We start from the raw sequence: 26,408 nt of genomic DNA, 5'->3' as shown, positions 1-26,408 counted from the left end.
AAAGTGCCATCTCATCTGAATCCTTGCTTTCTCTTTCCTCAGCTGACCAGAATGTGACTTTGGAGGGGGTTTCCACTGTGTGAAGTGTGAAAATGGAGGTGATGTCAAAGAAGAATCAAGTGGATTCAAGAGAAGGGGACAGGTGGCCATGGTGTCTTCAGGTCCTAAGAGCTCTACACAGACTGTCTCAAAACTTCACCAAGACCTGCAATGAACGGTTTTTTTAAAAAAACAAACCAACACCACAAAGCAACCCTCCCCTCCTCTTCTTGCCTCCTTCCCTTCGGGCATCTTGTACAAAATCCACAGATTGAATCACAGTAAATTATTATACAATGGTCTCAACACTGGTCTCTGCACCTGTCCTTATCCCCCTGGATGTGGCTGCCTTTGCCTGTCCTCCTGGAGTTGGCCTTAGCAGAGGGGAGGGATGGGCCACACAGAGCAGGGATGCAAGTCATTCCTTCGGTCCGCCAGCACTAAAAGCGGAAAGTGGCAATGACTGGCTGGGTTTGAGGAGGAAGAAGCCTTTTAGAAAGTGAGAAATCTGCCTTTTCTGGTTTGAATGTGATTGCAGCTGGAGACTGATGCCCTTGTGTCACAGGAGGAGGTCTGCAAAACATCAAGCCTTTGGCGGAAGGTTCTGCGAAGATGCTCTACCTAACCCTAACCCTACCAGAGGGGAGAGCTGGGCTCGCAACCAAGTGCTCACAACCATTTTCTGTGGCCATTAGGGGGACACACAAAGATCTCACATTTCTCATCCCAGACCTTTGTCCATTCACACACACACCCCACCCACTAGTCCACCCTTCTGTAATCATGGAGGAGTATTAACTATCTGTTCTTGATCTCCTTGCATAGAGAAGGCATCCTGCAGGCCTGGATTGTGACACCCCCCCCCCTTTTTGTGGTGCTGGGCAGACTTGTGTGTACGTGTAAATATATAAATTACTATACAATAACACTGATGGAGACCGAAGGACAGTTCATTCTAAAACTTTTGTGTTCCGCTGAGCCCAGCTTATTTTGTTAATTGCCTGGGGGGAGGGGAAAGGAACCAGCTTCTCATTGTACCTTTTGGGGAATAGGGGAACAATGCTATCTTTCCCCCAAAAAACCATTGTGTCTTATGGGTGGGGGAGGGGGAAATGAAAGGGGGCATCTAGTGGGTAAGAAACTGTCACTTGTTGGCTTTCCTGTTTATTGTAAGCTTGGCCTTTTCTGAGCAGCGTTTTTAAATGCTTGTTGCCTGTGTCAGGGCTGACTTTGTCAATGTGCTTGTGCAAAATGTGTGTACTTCCTGGAGAGGAACCGGGGCACAGGAGTACTGTCTTCTTGTTTCTTGCGCCGACACTCTTCCTTTTTCAGCCTCTGTGCCTACGCTACTGCATGCACAGCTCCGATTGTTCTTCAGGTGGCAGCTCCTCTGTATTACTGTGATCATGACCATGCCAATTAAAGTTGCTGTAATTAAACCCCCCCCCCCCATACACACACACACACCAGTTAAGATAGCGTAGCCAGGAGCTCAGCTAAAGTGAACTAGTCCAATCTTTAGATAACAGGTATGGGGGGAAGGGGGGAGTTACTCCATTGTTGGGGGTGTAAAATGAGAATCCAAATCCAAACCCAGCCTTAAGTGTCATTAAAATGTTTTGTTCTCAAAGGTGTGCATTTGTGAAGGTCCCTGCTCATGTGTTACATTTTCCTGGTTTGAGGAATTCCAGCCCAGTTGCCCCTTTGCTGCATCTAATGGTGCTAACAAACATTCCAATTTGGATGGGAAGCAGCTGGACATGCAGTCTCAATGCGTCTTGAATGGGGGACTGTGGCTGGGAGATGTTACCAGGTACTGCTTGGGAACACAGCAAGGCAGCTTGAAAGGCTGTACATACCACATGGGTAAAATGGTGGTTATGTCCTTATGACATTCATTCTCCAGGACTGCCAAATCACACCACCTTTATGCAAATAAAAATTGCTGCAGGGTTCTCTAAAGCTACCTGCAGGTACACTTGTAGTAGTGAAAAGTACTTACGAAAAGTGACCCTTTTCATCCCTGTGCAGATACCATAGCAGCAGCTCTATCATGCATGAGAATGGGCCTGGCAGCAAGTACAAACTGAAGGATATGTGCACAGATGTGTATGTTCTGCTGTGGACCTGATTGGGTGGTGGGTATTGGGCATGCCTCTGATTCTCCTTCAGCTTTGAGTATATCCACAGCTAAGGTGGTATGAGATGTCCTGTTTATTTGATGTTTAGCTGTCAGAGCAGTAAGCACTAAATAGGAATGAGATGTGGTGCAGCTTTGTAAGTAGGTTACCTGTACTAATATTCTTCAGTTACCTAATCAGAATTGGTCTAAAAATGAGAAATAGCATTTTACAGTTACATGCAAATATTATGGGGGCTACCTGTTTTTGTCCCCCAGCCTGATGCCACTATAGGTGGAAATATCTTCTATTTTGAATAATTTAGCTGGTACAGCAAAAACAACCAATCCCTTTCTGAATACACATCCCCAGTCATGGGTGCAAGAAGGGAAGGCAGAAATGTCTGTTTAGGCAACAGGAAGAAGTGGAACCTAGGTAAGGTTCTCCTATTTTTACCTTTTTAGCAAGACTGACCCTTGCAAGAACTGTACCTTTAATTCCCTTCTATCCGGGGGAGTCTGTCTTATTGTCATGAGTGAAGTAGCCCAAGAGAAAAGACATAAGGAGACAGTAGTTGGTTTCTAAGAGCTATAGTCAGGAATTGGAACAAACCGCTACAGGAGGGTAACCAACTGTGTGCCAAGTAAAGCATCAGAGAATTGCAGATTCAGTCCTAAGGACTAGAAACTGTTTTTAAAAGCCAAATTGTGCTTTAGCTGCTAATTTTCACATCCAGTATTATAGAACAGCACACTTCCATGGAAAAGATAGTCCTGGTCATGAACATTCTGCCTTCTTTATTCCAAATCTGTTGTGTACTTTCCTGGAGGATTAGAACAAGCCACTTGAGGATACTATGTTGTTTTCAAATCAGATGAGAGATTGGGGTGGGGGAGAGATGGACTGTCACCCCTAGTTTGAGAACACAATTGCTTTCCCTGTTGCAGCCAAGGGAAAGAGGCTAAAAATAGGCCTAAGGAGAGCTCTTTGTCCTGAGTCCACTTCAGGCCTCACTTAACATTAATTATTTAGCAATGACTCGGTAATTCATTAGCTCTGCAGGCAAATAGCATTGCTAAGCTCTTAACAAAGGGACAGGGTGGGGGAAAGTGTTGATTTTGAGCAGTTACCAGAGCCATTTTAATCACTGGCAGTCAGCACCAAGATGCAAAGAGACTCTGAAGGAGAATTCTCATGTTTTAAGATAAGAAGTAGGTGGTGGGTCCCCAATTCTGCCAGTGCTTTTACCTTAGAGCTGTCTTCCCATTTACTGAAATCTGAGTTCCAAACCTCTGAGAGGTGATTTCCATGGGGGTGGTGACTTGAGCTTAGGCCTAGCTGCCCTTTGTTTTTACATCCCAGCTGCAGAGTTGATGATCAATAGTAACACAACTTAAGGAAATAGGTTAAGGGTGGAGTGTGAGCAGAGTGCCTTCTTGTGGCTGCTTTCTCACACAGCATGTTCATATAGACAAATAGTGAATAGAGCCAGAATGAGTCCCATATTGTCACCCTACCGTGGGTACTTGGTGTGGTCTGTGAGTCAGTTCCCACTGGGAGTGCTGCATCAGGAAGCTTTGGTAAATACCCACAGAAACCTGTCTGCCTTGGAGGTAGCAGACAAAATGGCAGCCAAGCTTGTCACTGTGATACTTCTGGACATTTCCAGGTGCCAGAGAAGATATTTTAAAAGGCTGGTGCAGTGTGCAAACAGCACACAGCCATGTAAGCATCTAAGGAAACAGGCAAAACTACATTCTCAACTTACTGACACACAAACTTGAATACAGTACTCAAGGTTGCGACAACAGAAACCTATTCCAAATTTTGATTTTGATGTAGTAATCCAGCCATCAGTAAATAAAGGAAGTATTCTTAAAATGTTATATTTTTAAGCACAGACTTTTTCTTTTGAATAAAAAATACGAACTGGGGTTGCACTGCTGTTCTTTCTCTCTGGTATGTAACATGTCAAGTACTGTCAAGCAGTTATTTGCTCTGTCCTTCTAAAAGGTAAAGGTATCCCCTGTGCAAGCACCGAGTCATGTCTGACCCTTGGGGTGACGCCCTCTAGCGTTTTCATGGCAGACTCAATACGGGGTGGTTTGCCAGTGCCTTCCCCAGTCATGACCGTTTACCCCCCAGCAAGCTGGGTACTCATTTTACCGACCTCGGAAGGATGGAAGGCTGAGTCAACCTTGAGCCGGCTGCTGGGATTGAACTCCCAGCCTTATGGGCGAAGCTTTCAGACGGCGGCCTTACCACTCTGCGCCACAAGAGGCTCTTCTGTCCTTCTAGTGCTCCATAAATTCAGGGTTCACATGAATAAATAATTATGAATCCTGTGGCTCTAAACCAAGGGTTAAGCTCAAAGCTCAAGAAAACAAATAAGAATGCTATCTCCCCTCTCCCAGCAGACACTCCACCAGGTGGAGCATATACCATGCAGGAACAATTACAAGTGGCTTTTGATACGGAAGCCATACCATGGCAATCTCATTGTGCAAGATTATAGCACAAACTATCTTTTGCAGGCCAAAATTGTGTTGTCCATATACACCAGAGATTCAGCTATGAGAAGATGTACAGAGACTGCTTTCAACAATATCCACAATCATCCCATGGCATCTGGTTACGAGTCTTCAAACTTGTGGATTGTTATGCCAGTGAATTCATCACATAAGAGATGCCCATTTGATCCGGTTTGAGTGTCCTGCCTTTTGGATCAAAGATGGCTACCAAGATGATACACATTAAAAAAAAAAAACGCTTTCTGCATCACCTAATGGTGTCAATGAAGATGACAGATGCTTCAATAGATGTTTTGTTTCTTGCACAAACTAAGAAAAATGTAGAAATGAATTGCTGTTAATTTAAAAACCTGAAGCATTTGTAAGAAACTGTTACCCTTGCTCCTTTAGTCCATAATTTCTCAAGATGCAACACATTATTTGCATAAAATTGCAGAGAAGCAAAAAGCTGTCACCTGGTCTTCAGGGAAGGAAAGCTATCAGCAACCCTAAGCCATAAACCCTAAGATCTTTCCCTCAGCCCTTGGTTACCTGACAGTTTAGCAGCGCAGTTTCCTCACAAAGTCCCCGCACAGCAATTAAGAAAACAGTTCTCCTGGTCCCTGTGACCGTCCTTAGCTTAGGGAGAATGTCAGAATGAGGGACAGTGATTCATCTGCTCCCCCCCTTGTGGGACAGGGCTGGTGGAACTGCCCCAAGGAAGAGGCACTGCTCAGCCCCCCAAAATGGGTGGTTGATGGTTACTGCACTTGTGAAGAAGCCTGTACGAACACTGCTGCATCCAATAAGACAATTAAGGAATCACATTGTGTCTGGTGAGTCTTTGTTGATTCTGGAAGTCAATTATGATGCCACACTGTGGCTTTGGCTAATCCATGTTAACTGCCACAGCAACATTTCCTCCCATGGGTGCAGTACATGATTTATAAGTCTTATAAATCCATAAAACCAGAGGGAGGAATCACTTCTAGGTCCGCCCTCTATAATGACCCCTTGTGGAAGTTATAAGCAGAGCCTGAGGAATACTGTGATGCAGATTCCACAATCTTGAGGCATCAAATACAGAAACAGGTTGCAGCAGTTTATGCTAAAGTTTACTATTATTATTACAACTATGTAAACACAGCATTTTAATATGTACAACTATTTTGGATCAGAATAAAAAAGCAAATGTCCCCCCCCGTCTCTTACCCACCCCTCAAAGCATGTACATAAAATGTATGAAAGCAATATAATATAACACAGGAGTTACACAGGAATTACTCCAAGTTGTAAACAAGATTGGATTTTTTTTAAAGGTACAATGGTAGCAGAGCTTTGAAAGTGCACAAAAAAGGACCAACATATTGAACTGCAGGGGTTACAAGTTTCATGAGTGGGAAGGTTTCCAGAACCCCCATACTGAATTCCTGCCACTTGGCTGCCCTGTTGATGCTCAAAAGGTTACATGTGACCCAACACTTAGTTAACACTGGGCTTTAAAAACTAAGTACAACCAAGCAAAACACATACCATTTGGGGACTGGGGAGGGGGAATCTTTCCTGAGTTCATATAAATACTGGCACTGTCTCCCCTACACAGGAATGTTTTAGGAGCCTCGTATGGTTTGCTGAGTGAAGGCTTCACGTGCATGACAAAACACTTTTCTTAGCTTTGAAAATGACAGCCAAGCGGTTACATCAGTCCAAGGCAGATGATGTGTTCTCCCCATCTCTCCTTACATTAGGAGTGCTAATATACCAAAAGACAAACATGAATTGGGCATCAAATTTTGCTGTAGTTGCACTTGGAAATGTGTAAATGCATTGCTATTCAACCATAGAAAATAGTAATTTTATGAAAGTCTGAATCAGACTAAGTCCTTTAGGACTTAGGAGTCCTGTAGGAGTTCAATTTGCAAAAAGTACTCTTTAGAACAAAGCATGTTCTAGAATTCTGGCAGAAGGCTGAACAGAAGCTGCTACTCTTCTAACAAGGAGCCTCCAGAAGGAAGAACTTGAAAGCACCGTTTTTGTACCATTCCTGTTGAAACATGGCCACCTCACCTTTTCCATATCAGGTGCACTGTGTCAATTCCCTCCTGCGATCTACTCTTTCTCTCCTCAATCTCCAAAGTACCCCAATTAATATTTCAGCAGCACTCTGGCCTGCTTAAGGTCTCTCTTGTACCAGGATATTTCTGTTCAGAACCCCTTTCTCTACTAACATGCAACACTGAGCCACCACAGTGCTGGAGAACATCAGTCATGTGGGCCAAATCAGGCCCCTTCGTGCCCCCTATTATTTTGACTGTCCCTAATTTTGAAATTGCTCCAGCACCACTTCAGTGAGATGCCCCAGAGCCTAGGGGATATCCTAGACCAGGGTATATTCTCACTCAAGCCCTTCAGTTTGCAGTCACAACAACCTCAAGTTGTCCAACTCAACAGGTATGATGGTGGCAGTGCTGGAGAAGGGAAAGCTTTGTGTTTACATGGGCTTGGTAATAAGGTCCCCCGACAAAAAAGAGAGATTTCTTTACTGTGGCTGAGATAACAAGAGACTGAAAATGCAGTTGAGGCATCCATAGCTGTTCAAAGATGGATTTGCTTCCATAAAAAATGCCACTTGAGAATGCCACACAGAACAGAGAATGGGGTGCATAATCTCAGCGTCTGTCCTCCGTTATGCTGCTGAGAAGCCTTAAACATTGCCTCAGTGGTTGTATAAAAGCTAGAAAATGGTATACTTTGAACACATCTAACCACAGTTATTGTCTATTTCATTCTGATTTAAATAGCACCTGCACAGCTGTAAATACCTTTTCACTGTACATGACACAGTGTGCAATCTATATACATGGATCAGGGATGCACTGGCTTCCTGAACTGTAGATGTCCCAAAAATGTACTCACAGCTTCATTGACACTTTAGGGAACACATGTCATTATACAATGTAGAAATTAATTCTGACTGCTGACTTTGCAGGTACTGCAAGACATAAGTAATATTAATAATCGTCACTGCCAGTCAGCTTTGGAGGTTTGCCAGGGAAGTCATACATATGTATTTCTGAATCCTACCTTGCTCCAGAAAAGCACCAAATGGTTTGGCCTTACCAGTGTTCTAGATGCAGCTCTCTCTAGCTTGGCAACATACCAAGACCTGCCCACCCCCCAGCAGTGCGAATTAAGCCATGGATGTCCTCGGTTTGCACACAAGGGTATGAATCTAAAAGGAATAAATACAATAAAAGGATTGACTAGAGTGTTAAAAGCACTTCTGGCTCACTGTGTTGGCCTGACATTCTTCACTGAAGTTGCAAAGTTGCATTGTGCCATGTTGCTCAGCTTATCAGAGGCTCAGGATCCCCCCTCCTATCCATGATTCAGCTGTTAGTTACTTAGAACATACCCTCTCTAACACCTACTCTTTTAGTAGGGAAATGCACTATATAACTTCAAGGCCTGTAGGAGCTTTCTTAGATGTACATTTGTTAGCTGTAAAGGCTTTTGGCCAAGCGCTTTGGAAAGAACAAATCACATGATTATCTTAACAGCTTGGAGTCTCTGATCTTGCAAAAATACAGGAACCATAAGGGTCAAGCCAGAAGGAAAAATATGATTGACTAGAAAGGACCTTTTCTTGCCACTGTTAAGTATAACTCCCACTAAAGCTAACAGGAGTTTTGTGCATTTTATGGAAAACGTCAGCTGAATGAAAACATTTTTCCAGCACTTCTTGTGTTGTAGAAGCCACTGAAAATATAGCTGAAAGCAAAGGACACTGATCTTCACCTCTGAAATAATCCCCTGGAAAGATTATTTGCATGCACCCAGGCACCCACACAATTTCCCAGCCAACAAACTACAGTATATGGAGCTGAAAATATTCGGTATTCCCAAATATTGCAGGATCCAAATCCCAATACTGGTATTGGCATTTGGGAATATGGGCAAATGCCAATATTTTTCAGGTCCAATATACCCACACCTGAAAAATACCTATTTTTTTCTTGCACACACTAGAGGCATCACCTTTTTGATGACAGGACGGGAACTAGTCAATCCACCAAAAATAAGGGTGCAAATGTTGATGGACCAACAGTGCTATGTTTTTCACTACATCAGTTCAACTCTGGGAAAGCCAAGTAGCAATAAATGTGTTTTTGAACAACCTTGGTTAATATCCTTTCTAAAGCCAAGGTTTCCTAAAAGGTCGGATTTCAGACTTTGCCCCTGTGCATTTTGTCAACAGCAGACTTGAGTCTATAAAGGAGTGGTATCAAGACTCGAGAAAGGCTAAGGATTGGCTCCAGTGGAAAAGCTCACAAAAGCAGAGCAAATCTTCCTACACTGCCTCCTTCCCCAGGGCAAACAGAGAGAAACAGACCTATCCACTGGCAATATGATAAATAAAAGAAAGAAAAATGTCCTATTTTTATAGTTTTCCTTGTTTCTTTATTCTTTAGGACTTCTGTCAAAACGGAATCCAGGTAATATCCGTTTTCAGTGAGATTCTTTCATCAGTGACAAGTCCTTGTATATATTGATAGTATAATACTGGCCACAGGCTCACATAGGTATGAGGATACTGGTCTGTATTGACACAAAAATAGGACATTTTTCTTTCTTTTATTTATCATATTGCCAGTGGATAGGTCTGTTTCTCTCTGTTTGGTTTAATTATTAGACCGTCCTTCCCCAGGGCAGCCTGTGATTTGTTCTCAAGATCCTCTTGGTGGGTCTGGAAAAGCCTTGTGAACAACAAGTACCACGGGACAGAGCACTGCAGTGACAACAGAGAGTTAGGTAAAATGGCTGCATCTTCCCTGTTCCTCTGAGGTAAACCACTAGAGGGAGGTGGTGGCAATTTTACCCCTTACTGTAGAACTTGTATTTGCGGAGCTCTCTCACCCTAGAGGAAGTTTGGGACAAACAACAGGCTGTCTGGGGAAAGACCCATTCCACCAACTCCTTCTACAAGCTTTACTGCTGAAGCCAAACATAAAGCAGGGAAGGTCAGCCGAAGCAGAAGCCAACGAAGGACAAGCTGACTAGACGAGTGCCGGTGAAACCTCGTTTCCCAAAAGGCCACCTTCCTCAGTGGCTTAATCAGTTTACATCACTGTTCTATACAACAGTGATTGAAGCAACGTCTTAAACCAGTTTTCATGAATACCTGCAAAGATCCAATCGCCCAAATGGGTCTCACTGTCAACAGTGGCATATGGAGAATATTGTAGGCACATATGATTGGATCTATGCAGGTATTCATGAAAACTGGTTTAAGACCTTGCTTCAATCACCGTTGTATAGAACAGTGATGTAAACTGACTAAGCCATGAGGAAGGTGGCCTCTTGGGAAACAAAGCTTCACCGGCACTCATCTAGTCTGCTTGTCCTCCGGAGCCAAACATAAGGCTGTGATTCTTAGGCATATTTACTTACTGAACTTAGCTGGACTCGCTTAGGATTGAGCATGTAAAGGATTGGGCTATATTTTTTCCATTATCTCCAACAAACTTTCTAGAGGGCTGGACTCGGCATGGTGGTCATGTAGTACCATCGATCCTGTAATGCTCTTAGGGCTTACCAGCTGCAACAAAATACCAGCCAGGGCAGTTTCTGTACTCCAGAGGTGTACTTCTAAGTCACTGGCTGGATGAACCTATGCAAAAAGTGATAGAAACACACAGGCAACGGCTCTTTTCTATCTGCTATTGGTGCCCCTCCCTATGGAGGCCTATGCCCCAGAAGTACTTCAGCCACAGCAAGCACACCACTAGGAATTCAGCACATGGACATGAACCAACTTATGAAAGGCAGTCTATATCACTATTGTGGCTTCCCTCAGAAACTGCCCTTGTTTCCTATGTAACATATTATAGAGTTCAGCTTAAGGTGAGAAAAACCTATTCCTTTGCATGGGTTTGTTACTTTGCTATCCCTTAGCACTGAAAATGGGTAAGAGAAGCTGAGAACTTAAGAGTAGGTATATTTCAATGTCTGGTTTTGCTACAGGAGGGCGGATAAGAAACATGAGCCATATGGAAATACACGTTAGCAAGGTGTGCTGGATATTGCATAGATGCTAAGTGAAAGCTTGCTGCCCCAACATAAATAATCCATAGCCTCATTTACAGGAATACATTGGCTGCTAAGGAAAAAATAACTATTGCTACTGAAAAATGTGCTACTGGCCAAAACCCGCAACTGAGTCATCAACTGTTTCCTCAAACAATCCCTTCTGTTTCTTGACTATTCCAATGTTAAACTTTACTTTTAAAACTAGAATAGATTGGAAGGAAGCAGTTTGAATGTTATGACATGTTAAATCTGTTAAGACTTCCACCCAATTATGAGGGAGGAGATATGAAAAGCAGGTTCAGAAAAACTGTGGGAGTAGTCTAGAGGGGGAAATCCACGCTTCTAAATATTCATCTGCAGGCATTGCCAACTGAAGACTGGCCTGTATCTGAGTCTTGTCTCAAATTCTTGAACACAGCCTGACTGGCAATACAATTGACTCCCTCCTCCTATATTTGGCTGCACTTTTTCATTCCAAAACACTCTTGATCTCTCATGAAAGAGCATTGTAATTCCACCCCCACCCCCACTCTGTTCTCTCAGTTGTACTAGAATGTCACTGATTTTGACATCTGCGCCATTGGGGGGCAGCCCCGACAGAAATTGTTATCAGAATTGGTTTTGACAATCTTGAGTGGTAATTTTGGTTTTGGCCTTTGAGGAGCAGGTAAGTCACTCAAAACATTTAGTGATTTCTGGAGAGAATCACTAGCAATCACTTCTCCAATAGGGGGAACAGGGGCCTCCCTGTCAGCTGCATCAAGGGGGCTGGACTCTGGCAAAGGCAAAGCCATTTGTTTTTTGTTGCAGAAGTTTTGCTCTGTAGCATGAGCCAAGTGAAGAGGGGTAGTAGTTTTTACTATTCTGAAGGGGCTGTACTGCTCCTGTAATTCTGGGGATGATGTGGGCCGGGCACAGAAGTCTTCTAACAGTAACGGTCCACCAGAGACCAGCTCAGATAAGATTGGCATGCTGCCCCCACTAGAGGGCCTCTTCTGATGAGGCAGTATGTTGAATGAGAGAGGTTGGTCAAGTCCTCCTGGCTGCTGTACCAAATCCCCAGTCTGTCTCTGCAGATTTTCTAGCTCTCCTACGGATGCAGATTTGGGCACTGTGCACTTTGACACTGGGTTGCAGAGCTCAGTCTGTGATAACAAAACAGCTAGTTCCTCAGAACAGGGTTCCTGAAGGGGAGATTTTTCTTCTCCATTTTCAGACAGGTTATCATACTGAGATACATTAGAAGGCCGTCGCTTTCCATCTTGGAATGGGAGAGAGAGAGGATCAAGTGCTTTGATGGTATGTGGCACTATCAAGTTTTTTGGCACATCACATACTGCGGACGAGCAATGCCCAAGTGGAGAGGAGCTGGTACTTGTAGACTGGCACGGGTGATCTGGGAGCACCATGGCATCTTCAGATAAGAAATCCTCAGAAAAACAGGTGGCGCTCTCATCTGGAAGAACAACTGCATTTTGCACTGTTGTTTGCGATTCTAAGGTACTTTGCCCTTCAAGAGAGAGAAGCAATGGCACTTGACTTAGTGAATCTTGTTCCATGAACGCTGTTATACTGTTGGAGGTGACAGACACGTCTGATTCTGTGGTCTCACTCTGCATGTTAGGGTCACGTGGACAGTTCTCGGTTGCCATGATGTCCATCAATGCTTGCTCTAGCATTTGTGGAGTAACATGGCCCTCATCATCTACAGTGCTGTTGCTCTCTAATGAATTTTCCTCCTTATGTACAGAGGCTAGATCTTGACTTTCTACAATAACCTGAATCTCATCCAGTGTTGCAGGGAAATCTTCCGGGAGGATTTTCTTGGCATCCTCCTTTGGCGATTGCACCATGTTTTCTTGCTGTTTTTCCTCCACATCTGTGTTAGGGATGGGCTGGTTATTCTGGAATGGATTGTGGTGCAAAACAGTTAGTTCTACCCGCAGTGGTGGTCCACTGGGATGCAGAATCAAGGCTCTCTTATGTATTGCCAAATTTGAATTACTGATCGTTTCAGTCAGGTGAGAAGGACTTTTTTCAGGAGAAAGTTGTATTACAGTTTCTTTTTCATGATCAATATCACTGGCAGTCTTTTTCTGGGCATTACCAGCAACACTGGGCTTTACTGATACTAGATTTAGAGAGAGTTCCAATCCCAGTGGTTTCTTGGGAAATTCTTCAGATTTTGCTGTAATGAAAACACACATACAAATCCATTAGTCTCTTATTTTCAAGCCAAGTGGAATCAGGGTGGGCAAATGGATGGGACCCAAACTCTGCTTAGTACAATTTAGGGAGGGTCTAAAGCAGCAGGCTTGCGAATGGTTTCAGGGGGAGAAACAAGAATTGTCCACTTCTGACTGACAGATATGGGGGAAAAAATCAAACCAAAGTCTACACAAATCCCTAATTACAACCTCTAATCCAGGCTTTCTCAACCAGGGGTTTGTGAAACCCTGGGGTTGATCGGTGGCTCTGAAAGGGTTTCCCAAATAGATGGGAGTTAATTTAATATATATATTTAAAAATGTGTTAAACATTTATCAGGTGCTATGACCACACATGGTCATGTCGACCTGTTCCCCCCTTCCAAAATGGTCAATGATGGACCTGGAGGGGATGGGAAGGGGCAAGGTCCCTTGTGGATGTGCTACTCAATCATATTCTGCCACTTCTGAGGTTCCTCAAAGCCGAAGAATGTTTCAGGGGTATCCCAGAGATAGAAAGTTGAGAAAGGCTGCTCTAATCTTTGTTTCTATATTTAGACAATTTTTTTAAAATTCATACACAAAATAGATACTTGTACTTTTTACCGCTTAAATGTCTCTATTCTGGTTTCCATCATGAATCAGCATTCACACAAGTATGTGAATATTATCGGTGGGGTTTGTACAATCCTTGCGTGAGAGTGATTTATATCCATAGTAAAAATAGTAAAATTATATGGCTTCCCCAAGCAGCCTAAAAATTGCATGACTGCAGTTGTGCCAAGCATCCCATGTCAGGAATGCCTAGGCTCCTCTCAGAACTAGCGTCCTGGGGTGCCTTTCCAGAAATTCAGATATACCCAAATAGTTATGTGCCACCCAAAATACCATGATATCACAAACTGCTCAGATGTTGTACAAAATGCTTGGTAGAAAACAACCAGTAGTTATTAGGTCATACTTTCTACTTCAGCCACTTCATGTTTCAAATGTTTCTGTATCTTTCCTTTACAAAAATGCAGAATGGCTAATAAGCACATGCAGAAATTAAAGATTTTCTCCAGGAACCATTGATCTGTAGTGTGCCTTATTTTATGGGCACTGGATTCTTCCTTGTGCTTGGTTATTTTGTCTTAAATTTGGCAAGCAGGCTCATTCATACAGAGGAGAAGCTAAAGCGAAGCATCACAGCAGGCCATTGAAGAGACAAGCTGCACAGGCAGTTATACCGCTATTTACCTGGGGGTGGAAGATCACATTTCATTTTACGCAGTTCTGCCATGGATGCTTGCAGTTGTTCAATAACTACATCATCTTCAAACTGCAAAGAAGCAGCAGTTTTCTCTTGCAGGAATTCTCTGAGATCTTCCAGGGCCATTTTCAACAAGCACTCTAGCAGGCAGCAGAAAATTCAGCACAATAAGACACCAGTATTTCTACTAAAGGATACTGCTAACAACCAACCAGCATTGGGCACCACAAAGGACTGTGCATTTGCATCAAGTAAGGTCATTTATGCTCTCCTCTTTCTGTGTCTTTTTCTATGACTTGTAATGCTGTCTCAGGTTAATCTCCTGACATCTACCGTGGCAAGGATCTACACCAGTGAATACTTTAACCACTGGGGCATGCACACTAATGGATATCTCTCACATAAATAAAACAATGTTTTGTATGGTGTACTGACTGCAGTCATTTGCAGGACTGTTCAGAGGGTATGTTACACCTCTAGGGGGAGTAAAGCTTCGCATTATGAGCTGTTAAAATGATGCAGCCTGCAGGAGCTCAATGTCTCACAGTCTGGCCAAGCAAATACACAAGAATCCAATTCCATACCTATGAGTTCATCATGATCATTCACATATGAGCATTCATGCTTACATTTCACAAATCTGTTATTTTTTTCTTGGTCTTTGGGGGTAAATGCAGGTGTGCATATGCATATGCTATGTTACAATAAAGATGCACTGCATGTGAACTGTGAGCACAGAACAAATACTGCCCAATAAATTACTTTCTCTTTATTTCCTCCAATTCTCTCTCTGGCTCCCAATGTCATAAGAAACATGCTTAAGTTTTCAGGAGAGCACTCTTACTTGAAACAAAACAAATTTGCTATTAAACTCTGGAAATTTTATGATTTGCAAAGTGTGAGGTAGTGTTCTCTCCCCCCCCCACCAACAACCCAAACAAACACAGCATCCAGTGACCTTTGCTGACTGTCTAGACACAACGAATTCAAGTCAGATTCATAGTTCACTCAGAGGTTTCCAAAGAGAGTTTTGCTCATTATGGAGATAAGGATAACATCATCTTATGCCTTGCATAGTAGACAGAGCATTTACAAGAAAATCCAAAAGTGATACCCACAGAGTGAGAATCCATAGCCAAATATAAAAGAAAAAGGACTCTGATTCTAATTGTGTAAACAAATAAAGTGCTGTTCTACAAAGAGAGTTTACAATGTGAAACTGCTGAACCTGAGTTCATTCACAAATTCAGAACCCTCTTGGATGAACAGGAACACAGAATTCTTACCTCGCTATAGATGCTTATTTTCTGTCCCTTGACATTTCTACTATGATCTAATCAAGCTTTCATTTTGCATTATACCTTTGCATCTTAACTCCTCATTCTCAACACATCTCCCACCTATAGACTGGGATATAAGTACTCTGCGATCTGTACTCCTATTTGTATCTGTCAAAGGGTGCTTTAACTCTTGAAAGGCCATAACCATAAAATCTTGTTGACCTCTGAGGCATTGCTGGACTCAAATCTAGTTGTTCTCCTGCAGACCAAAATGGCTACCCTCTGAAACCATCTGATTAAAGGATGGCAGGTTTTTGTCTTTGAAAGACAGGTTTGCTCTTACCATAATTCCCAGAGTCTGCTCTTAGCAGAATACATATCAAACCATTAAGTCAAATATCTTACTTTTATGCAACTTGAGGATGGTGTAGGCCATGGCTGTTAGAACCCGCTCTCCTTCCAGGATGTAGATATCCCATAGACGCAGTGTTAGAGTAAATGGAGTCTGTTTACAATATTTAACAATAAATTAGATGTTATACTAGTACAGCTGAAGCCAAACTGCATGCAGTGTAGGAACCATCTATATATTTTTTTCAAAACCATATGTACACATTTCTTGTATATCTAAGCAAAAACAGAGAATACATAGTATCCATTTTTGCTACTTTAGTATTAAAAAGCAAAGATTTCAATCCAAACTCCAGTGGGCAACATAACCTTTCCCTAAATCAACTTAGTAATTTAATTTATGCAATCTTCCTAGTGTAAATGAATGAAAGAAGAAGAAATACAATAGCCACAAACAGAACAGCCACAAACATAATTTACCGTATTTGCCGGCGTATAAGACGACTGGGCGTATAAGACGACCCCCCCAACATTTCCACTCAAAATATAGAATCTGTTACATTACATTACAGTACCTGTCATTGTCACTATTGTACGGCCGCAGCACAACCGCAGCGCCTCCGGCCCACCCCTGCATCTCCCTGTGACAGGCACTAGTGTGCAAGTGCGCATGTGCAAGCTCTGCGTAGATAAGAGGTGGGCCGGAGCCCCGCTGCTTCCCGCCGAGCAGAATGGGCCGGTCACGCCAAAAAGCTGACCCGCCATGGCCGCGCTGGATACTGCGCGATACTGGATGGTATGTAGAATGAGGTGGGCAGGCATTGGGAGGCCACTATGGGCAGCTATGTCTATCCCAACTGAAGGGCACGCGGCGTATAGGACGACCCCCCCCCCCACTTGGAGGCATGTTTTTCAGGGGGAAAAGTAGTCTTATACGCCAGCAAATACTGTAAGTAAAGAAACTGGTACTGTAACCTTGTTCCCCAGGATGCATACCCTGTCAATGAAACACTGCAGGAACCACTTTGTTGTATAAATTCCTGTTGACATCTGTTCCTTATCCTAAATGGGAGAGCAAATGCAAAAAATATTCATTCCACTAAGCAAACAAAGTGAAGGCTTGCAAGTAATATACTTTTAACACTGAAAACTGGCATTCATATTCTTGAAATATTCTTGGGTTCTCAAACACATACAGCATTAATCCTGTTACTTGTCCTTTCATAACTCAAATTAACTACTTAAAAAGCAGTATCTATCCTTGCCATAAACCCCCTTTTAAAGTGTAATTCCTGTTCATTTATTCCCAATGAATACACATATTTCCCTTCATCACATATTCATGCTGGTGCTGTAACTTAGTGGTCCCCAAACCCCTGGTCCAGGGACCGGGACCGGTCCGTGGATCAGTCGGTACCAGGCCGCAGCTCCTCCTCGTCCTCCTCCCGGGCAGTTGCCTCGGGGGCTGCCCTGTCACTCTGCCGCTGACTCACCATTGGTGGTCTCCAGCGGCTGCCATGGCTGAGGCTCCCCTTTGGCATGGCACTGCGCAGCTGCTGCTGGCAGCGCCCCCCAGGGGGCAGCCGGAAGTCAGGGGCACTGGCGGGAAAACAAGTGGAGCAGGGGCTCAGGTGGCGGCCACATTCCTCGGCAAAAGACTACCCCCTCCAGGCCTCAGTAAAATTGTCAAGCGTTGACCAATCCCCGGTGATAAAAAGGTTGGGGACCACTGCTGACCAGCATCTGAAGGAGAACAACCTGTTCATCTGCTCTGGAATTTACATTTACTGCCTGAAGTCTACAAACTGTCACCAGAAGAGACACTCTATCAGTGCTTGAAACATTATTATTATTATTATAATATTATTATTATTAAATTTATAGTCAGCCTTCCTCCTGGGAATCAAGGTGGAATACATGATAATGATAGTACTCCATAAAAAAAACGGTCTCATTAAACCCAAAAATCTCCAGATGGCTAAAAAGACCTTCTTAATTCCCCAGTCATCAAGCAACAGGTTCGCCCAATAGTATAGCATAGCCTGAGGGGAGCCCATTGGTCTTAAGAAACCCAGCCTCAACCAAAGACCTGGCAGAATAGCTCCATTTTACAGACACTGTGGAACTTGGATAGTTCCGTCAGGGCCCTCAGCTCTCCTGGGAGCTCATTCCACCAGCTCAGGGCCAGGACCAAAAAGGCCCTGGCTCAAGTCAGGGCCAGGTGTATCTCTCTAGGGGCCAGGGACCACCAACAGATTAGAGCCCGCAGAGCAAAGATCCCCAGAGGGAATAAACTGACAAGCGGTCCCTCCGATACACAGGGCCCAAGCTGCAGATGGCCTTAAGGTCAAAACCAAAACCTTGAACTTGATCTGGGCCATGACTGGTAGCCAATGCACCTGCTTCAGTCCAGGCTGGATACAAGTCCTCCAAGATTTCACCTGCTTATGCTTCCTTACAGCATTCTGCAGATTTTTAAAACTTCTATGTTACTTTAGCCATTATCTTCAGCTATAATTCCTATGTAAAGTCTTCATCTGAATGAGATCTCCTCCACTGACTGCAGCAATGGGAAATGGTGTACAGTCAAAGTGCCTGTTAGCAAATAAATCTGTGAGAAGACCAAGATATTCCCATCACGATATATTTTTAGTAACAGAAAAGATTACCATGTGCTTTTTCAGCTTTGGGAAAAGTTTGCCTAAGATTGCCTCATGGTGAGCCTGGAACCTCTGCAACTTTGGGAAGCCAGGAATAAAAAACCCTTGGAAAAGAAAATGACACATGTCACATAGACAGCAAGAAGTTGAAACAAAAGCTGAGGAGCAGCACATCTAAGGAGGGTGCTTCACAGAGTCTGATCACCAAAAACGCACCACATCTGGCAGTTCACAAGACACCTATCTGCAGATTAAAACCAAGAACTCGTCTTTCCTACATGTTTTATGGGATAGGATTTGGATGGTATCTGAAACTCAGCACGTGACAAAGATGACGTTGTGGCAGAATAGAACAGCCAAAGATCAAGCATCTGTACACTAATCACTTGGGATTCATTCAAGGTCATTCACACAACAGACATTTTTCTGACCTTTGGGCCAGAGCCGTCTCATCCCTGATAACTAAGGCCCATTCCGCACAAGGATCAATGTGGCAAATTGCTTCCGGAAAGAAAAAACAGAATTTAAAATAGTGGAATTCGGCATAACGCATACCAGCCTTTGTAGAGGAATCCAGTTGTGTTTCAATCATTTCCCACAGGTTTCCGGTCTCGCCAAAAATCGCTAGAAAGGAAGCGATTTTTTCCATGCTTTGTCCCGCCCCTGGCCGTCAATCAAACGAGCAGCCAATGGGCGGTTGTTGCCATGCTCCTGAAAAGCCCCTTTCCCTTTAAGAACAGGGTTTTTTTTAAAAGAAAAACACACATTGCAACGAATATGCCTTGATTCCTTGATTCCTTGCTTCCTCCTAACGTAGAGACCCATCTAGCTGGCAGCTGGCGTGTGAGCTGCCGTTTTATCGTTGCCACGCTCCCCCGAGTGAAAAGAAAATCCCCCCCGCACGGGCGCGATTTTCGGCCGAAAATAAAGGGAACTTGCAAACGAGGCTGTGTTGTGCTTGGTGACTTGAGGGGAGCTTTAAAGCAGCTCTGTGGAGGGACTGCAGCTGGAGAAGCCTTGCTGGGTGAATGAAGGCTCGCCGGCTCGTTGCTCTCCGCTTGCTCCGAGAAAAAAAAATAGCAATCGCTTCGCCGGAAGTTCAGAGGAGAGAGCCAGGGGAAGGGACTTTGCTGAGACCGCAACAATGGTAACGCACAGAACTTTTTCGTAACTGTTGCAGATTGTTTGCAAGAGTGTAGCACTTTCCAGAGGGTGAATCCACTTTTTGGGATTTCCCTGGAAGCGCTACAATGAAGCGCTTTTAGCGGGACTGTTTCAGGAGTGTGGCAGATTGTGTACGAAGTCGTGCATAACTGCATATTAGTAGCAATTACAATTTGTAACCCTTCTGCTACATTAAACTTGTGCGGAATGGACCTAAATGCCAGTACATTAAATTAACAATAATTACTGCAATGTGGGATCATGTGAGTCCATCATCGCTAAAATCAATAATTTTTATTCTTATTTTTAGAATATGAGATTTAGTGGAGGGTTGTTACCCCTTATAAGCCTAGAGAAAGACAGAAGAGCTGCTCAAATTAGAGTACTCCTTCTAACTAGCATCTACTGTTGCTCTAGGGAAAACACATACCATTCTTTTTCAATGAAATGTGGCTTGTGCAGAGATTATGCTTTATTTCACCCAAATGTTCTGACACAAAGAAGCTTTAATGTGGTTAGATTTTATGCAATAGACTACATTTTCTGGATGACTAAGGGGATGTGTTCATTAAGCACTACACTATTTCATAGGATTACAAAACGTATATCAGATTGTAAGGATTAAATATGGTTCTATCAAAACGTTTGTCTGCAGATCATGATTAAAAATGATGATCTACTATAAACAGGAAAGCACGAAAAAACAATGAGGAAATTATTGATTTCCCCTAAATTCAGATGTGGCAGGAAAGGAGAGTCAGTTTCCCAGTTATACCTTACCATGCATTGCATGCCTCTGATTGGTAAGTAGTTGAGCTAGTGCCCAAAAGGCATCCTCTTCATTTAAATACATCAGGAGGATAGCAGCAATCTGACTCATTCCCTGGCAGTAGCTCACTTCCTGGAAGATCCAAACACATCATCAGCTCTATGACAAACTGACATGCACACAAACACTAGGTGCAACTTTCCCCTATAATCACTCAATTGTATTAGGGAATTCAGATGATGCGATTAATCCTTCCCCTGCTGGCTCAGGGAAACAGCAAATTCCATTGTTTAAGTCAGCATATATCCTCCTCCTCTATATCCTTTGGCTGAAAGTGAGCTAAAAGGCTGTAACAAACTGGAGTCTTCAGTGATGAAGATACAACAGAATTAACAACAAGGAGAGTCACGAAGAAGCTACTCATAAAGGACCCATTTATGCAACTGCATCCTTCTTCACAGAAAAAATCAGCAACTTGATAGAGTTTCCACCTTCAGCAGGTCCCCAGACAGGCAACCTATAAGCCATACAATAAATAACTAAAATTCAGCAACAGGGCTCCAATCTGTTGAAGCAGCTTCTTTACAAGTACCGCTATGACAGAAATCCTGATGCCTTTTTGTCCCAACATCATGGCTTTTATGAACAGCTGTTGGAACAACTGATGAAAGTAATTTTTTAAAATACTATCTTGCAAGAAAATTATGTATGCTGTTTTTAGCTGAACTCCTTTTTATGGTGCTTCTGTCACTGCCTCCTTAAAGTCCTGTATGACACTTCCTCATTTTGCATACTTAATGGATGTCAACTAAGAACTAAACGCATGGGCTATCTGTTTTCAGATGGCACTTACCGTGTTGTAAACTGAATAGGCAGACAGAACATGGAACAATGCTTGCTGCCTATAGAAAATGAACAAACACACAGTACAGTGTTACAGAGTAGGACTTAGGCTGCCAAAGTGTTATTTTTTAAAGATACTGGAACCATATGAGTAAGAGCAGAAGCTAACATCTTTAAATAGGACAGGGCCCTATTAAATAAAAGAGTAAGGCCACCTGGGGAGGAGTTAGGGCGGGCCCTGTCCAGGATAAAAACTCAGAGGGCCCAATCAGGAGCCACGAAGCGGCTCCTGATTGGGCCCTCCAAGTGTCCATCCAGGGCCAAGCAGCCAATGGGGAGGCACGCAAAGTGCCTTCCTATTGGCCCCTCACCAGGACAGACCAAAATTCCATTCACCCAGCCCAGTCTGGCTGCCAGTCTGCTCCTGACCACCAAAGGGAGAGGAGCTCAGTAGGGCTGCCAAGGGGGATGAGAACAGAGGCTGCACCAGCCCTTTTCGCCCCAAGGCTGTCCTAACTGTCATGTCCAACTGTAAATTGCCTCAGAACCCTGACAGAGCTGGCAGGAGGCTGCAGAGGGCTCCCCCTCCCCCCCTCCCTTCAGGCCTGCTGCGAAGGAGCCTCTGACAGCCCCTGACTGAGGGGAGGGAGGCCTTTCCAAGAGCAACGCAGGGGAGTCTGAGGGCCATCCTTTTGAGGGGGGGGGGACTTTCTCCTTCTACCAAACAGTTGCCTGACAGGGAGGTCACAGAAAAGCCCCTTCTCACTTAAAATACTGCTCTGGCCGGGGGTTAGACACAGCCAAGCCATGTGTCTTTCTTCTTTGCAACTCTCTGCAGATTTGAGGCCACTGCACAGCGTTATTCTGCAGAGGAAGCTGGCTCTTTTGTCTCCTGTTTCATCTGCACAACAACCCTGTGCAGTAGGCCTCAAGTCTTTAAATTCAACAACAACCTGTGTGGGAAGCCTTAAATGTTTCTTCTCTACCACAACCCTGTCCAAAGTAGCCCTTTCTGCCTGGGGAGCTGATCTTATACTGTGCAGGTGAGCTGTAATTCCAGGAACTCTCCAGGCCACACCTGTAGGTTGGCTACCCCTCGGTTGGAAATATTCCTGGAGGTTTGGAGGTGGGACTTCAAAATCGTACAATGCCTCAGAGTCTAGCCTTCAAACGAGCCATTTTTGCCTGCAGTTGGTAGGGAGAGGTGCAGGAGTGTCCCTCCTGGCCTATGGGCTATGGCCAGCCCTTACCAGCAACTGTTTGTATTCTGGGGCGCAGACAGGCAGACCATTATCAGTCCTGTGAGTCTGGAAAGTGCAGGAAGATCTAAATAAATATTTACAGCCTGAAACTTAATAGAGAACAAGTAAATGCCTGGAGACACATCGTAACTGAAATAGTAACTGGCAAATAACCTTGGCCTGGCAAATAAAAAAACAGTATTAAAAACCTTACTAAGGTCAAGACTGCTGTGCACAGACAGTCTTCCTCTTAGGGTTGCCAGCTTCCCTGTGAGGCTCGCTACCCCACCTCCCTCATGGGGAGTCTGCTATGGGGAGAGAAGGGGAAGACGATTGGAAAATGCTTTGAGACACCTGAGGCCTGCTGGGTCACTGCGGCTCATTCCCAGTTCTCTCAGATCTCTCACAACCCTACATACCTCACAGGTTGACTATTGTGGAGAGACAAATGGAAAAGGTGTTTGTAAACCGCTTTGAGACTCCTTTGGGTAGTAAGCAATAGGGTACAAAAATCCGTTCTTCTAAGGAGCAACCATGAAAGAAGCATGTGGGCACATAACATTTTACCAACAGTGAAAATATGGGAGACAGAAGGAACAGTGTGGACACCTGTGTACTGTGACTACCCTATGTGAATTAGGGCAGAGGGGTATTTCGGTGAATGTGGCCTAATTCACACAAGAAGGGAAACGACACAGAACTGCGGGGAATTGGTTGCCATGTAATCTTCCCTAAGAAGAGTCTCCAGTCTGATTTTCCCTTCACATATCTGAGGACATGGCTCTGGAAAGCTCATCTGTAACCACTATGCCACAATTCCCAAAGGTCAGTCCTCTCCCACAATCAACGAACATTCCACACCACAGGTTCTTGACACCCATATCTCCACACCCATGGCCTCATTTGCCACCATGCCACCACAACCTCCCACACAACACACATGACAACCCCATGCCCTTACAGACTGGACAACTCCTCCCCTTCCTCTTCCCACTGCCAAGCTCTAGCGCCCGTTGTATTCTTGGAGACAACGGGCTTTGCCCCTAGTGGCTATATAATACTGGCAGAACACAGTGACTGTAGGATGCCAGTGACTCTACCTATGATACTTTTCAGGGAGCCTCTTCAAGTGATGCTAGTGCTCAGTCACAGGTTACCTCCCAAACCCATCAAGGTGTTCTTGCCCTTCCAGCTGAAGTATTGCAATGTACAGTAGGGCAGAAGAAAGGAAAGGGGCTTGCAGAAACACTGCAATGGATTTGGGCAACAAACAGTATGAGACAGAAACAGATACAGCATAATCTTCAAAGTCTTCTGTGATGATTTGGGAAGGCAGAAGCAGACACCTAGGGTGAGGAAATCTCCATACAGCCCAATGCCACTGTACTCATGAGGGCAGCACATATTGATTTTGGGATTAATTAAGGACTACCTGGCCACAGCACACTTCTCCATCACAACACTAAATACTCCTGCAAAAGAGGCTAAAGCAGTGTTTACTTAATGGCCTGCCAGTGCTCTGCACTATTTATGGCTAGCCTCCCTGCATATAAACGGTAATGGTGTTCCTGACGTACCCTTTCCCCTGCCTTCCTAAGGCCAATTTTAAGCTCTTTCCATCCTTAATATCAAGGGGGACAACAGAGACTGCAAGGTGGACAACAAGAGAAGGATTGCTTATAATGGGAGGCAGGGTGGGGCGGGGAGCATGCAGAGTAAACTGGGAACCTTCAGCCCCATATTTGTAAGATAGTATAAATATATTTATAGAATAAAAAAGACTGAAATGTGGACACTGGAAAACTAGCCAGGAAATGCCAAATTCCCCTCAGGTATATTTACCTTTCAGATGACCACTACAGTTGTTCTTTTTAAATACAAATACCTCAGCCTGCCCCAATAGCTTTCCAATCACATACATCGAAAGGGTGTGTGTGAGATCCATATACGAGTATGTGTCACACCAGGCCACCACCCTAAACAGCCTACTTTCCCCTGAAGTGACTACTAGAGACTGCACAATATCCTTGCCCTGCTTAAAGAACCACTAAACCTTCTCTGGCTCAAAACTGCCTTGAAGGGCTCTCTTCCCCCAGCTCTTCCCTCTCCAGCCACATATTCTGAGTGCCCCGGCTGGCTGTTTCTAGGTTCTGTCCATCACAGCTTCTTTCAAAGCCGTATGTCTCTCTGCCCCTTATCTCTGGAAAGGACGGGAAATTATTGGCAACTTTAGGGTCTCATGAAGAAATATTCATTTCCCACAATCTCCTTTACTTAAACATTTTAAATGGGATCTAAATCTACTATGCTGTTTTGTTTCATAATTAGCCACCTATTCTTAAATAATCACCTCCCTGCCAGTCTTGGAGATATGCAATGACTCACTCATCATGTTTTACTTGCACTCTTCCCTTAGAATCATAAGAATCTGAAGCAGAAAGATTTCAACAAGCATTTCAACAAGCACCTGCTACAGCTGAACAAAGACCAGAGAAACGCATTTAAATATAAAGCACAGATTCATAAGGTCTGTGCACCACCGACTCACTTCACTCCATAGCGATCCCGGAACATGATGTGATTTCGAAAGGTGCGGTTGACATCTAGGTCTATCTGCTTGATTTCTGATGAGAAGCTCTTGGCTTGTTCTTTCATTTTCTGGATGAAGACAGATGGATTAAACCAGTTAAGAAGAAGAAGAAGAGTTGGTTCTTATATGCCGCTTTTCCCTACCCGAAGGAGGCTCAAAGCGGCTTACAATCGCCTTCCCATTCCTCTCCCCACAACAGACACCCTGTGAGGTAGGTGAGGCTGAGAGAGCACTGATATCACTGCCCGGTCAGAACAGTTTAATCAGTGCTGTGACTAGCCCAAGGTCACCCAGCGGGCTGCATGTGGGGGAGCGCAGAATCGAACCTGGAATGCCAGATTAGAAGTCCACACTCCTAACCACTACACCAAACTGGCTCTTGAAGATCCCTTCAAGTACCTGAAAATTGCTGACTTTAAAAGAGGTGCAAATATTTTACTTTTTGACATATTTCAGCTCCTTTTCTTGTGTATTTTACTCTTATTTATGAAGCCAAGCTTGCTGTTGCAATGATACTTTCACTCTGGAAAGAGGTACCATTGTTACTGTTTATGTACTCATTCTCAGAGACAAGACTAACAGTTGGCAAGGACTCTAAAGAAAACACAAAAACGGTGTCTTTGAGTAATCAGGAAATGTGAGGCAATCTTCCCATATCTCTGCTGTGCTTAGTTAATAAAAGGAATTCTTCTGGCTGTGGCACTGACAAATTGTCACAGTTCCATGCCGACAGCTCCACAGGAGCTGTGAAATGCTGCTGATCAGGCGTTCGCTATCCAAGCACAAACCAAGCTGGAAGCAGATAGGAGATTAGAATTCACAGGATAGGCCACTCACGGAGGCCGATGCTACATGAAGGGGCAATCAACGTACTCTGCAGGGAAAAAGGCCGAGAACAGAATGATCTAATGCCCATATAAACTGCACCTTTAAAAAAAGATGCTTATATGTCTGGCTTATGTAGTCTTCACAGTCAATTTTCTTTCAGCAGGTTTCAGAGATTCATATATTAAAGATTCAGGGAAAGCAAATACTTAATTTCAGCTCTACTGCTGCCAAATCATTTCACATGGTAGTCCAAAAGGCCTAGCTGTCTTTGATTTCTTGTTCAGAACAGAGCACAACACATTTCATGCTATATACTTCCCAGAGCTAGAAGTTCAACGGAGGTGAAAAACTGTAACGATGTACCATATAAACCTTAATTATTACAGCCTGAAACTCTCCTTAAATGTTCCATGTACTTTAATGTGTTGATATCTGAAAAGCAGCCATTAATTTGGACATTGGTT

At 43.9% G+C, this 26,408-nt stretch overlaps 2 protein-coding genes across 6 annotated transcripts in view; one reads left to right on the top strand and one right to left on the bottom strand.

Moving 5' to 3' along the window:
- HRAS (HRas proto-oncogene, GTPase) overlaps positions 1-4,093 on the top strand; it is a 71,397-nt gene extending 67,304 nt beyond the window's left edge. For all 3 annotated transcript variants that reach the window (XM_077321332.1, XM_077321331.1, XM_077321333.1), the window contains exon 6: positions 43-4,093. The gene's annotated coding sequence lies outside the window, so the exon portion shown is untranslated. The remainder of the gene's footprint in view (positions 1-42) is intronic.
- Positions 4,094-5,622: 1,529 nt separating this feature from the next.
- Positions 5,623-26,408, bottom strand: part of LOC143829841 (uncharacterized) — a 100,363-nt gene continuing 79,577 nt past the window's right edge. For all 3 annotated transcript variants that reach the window (XM_077321328.1, XM_077321327.1, XM_077321329.1), the window contains exons 8-15: positions 25,075-25,184; positions 21,296-21,344; positions 20,454-20,574; positions 18,519-18,613; positions 16,846-16,911; positions 15,904-16,003; positions 14,206-14,358; positions 5,623-12,947 (exon numbers count right to left, since the gene is read on the bottom strand). In XM_077321328.1, coding sequence (XP_077177443.1) covers positions 11,308-12,947; positions 14,206-14,358; positions 15,904-16,003; positions 16,846-16,911; positions 18,519-18,613; positions 20,454-20,574; positions 21,296-21,344; positions 25,075-25,184 — 2,334 coding nt within the window. In that variant the 3' untranslated portion in view covers positions 5,623-11,307. The remainder of the gene's footprint in view (positions 12,948-14,205; positions 14,359-15,903; positions 16,004-16,845; positions 16,912-18,518; positions 18,614-20,453; positions 20,575-21,295; positions 21,345-25,074; positions 25,185-26,408) is intronic.

This window comes from Paroedura picta, chromosome 2 (genome assembly GCF_049243985.1).
Source record: "Paroedura picta isolate Pp20150507F chromosome 2, Ppicta_v3.0, whole genome shotgun sequence".
In the NCBI taxonomy this organism is placed as follows: Eukaryota; Metazoa; Chordata; class Lepidosauria; order Squamata; family Gekkonidae; genus Paroedura; species Paroedura picta.
The sequence above is the reverse complement of the archived record's forward strand: the minus strand, read 5'-3'. Positions and strand labels throughout refer to the sequence as shown.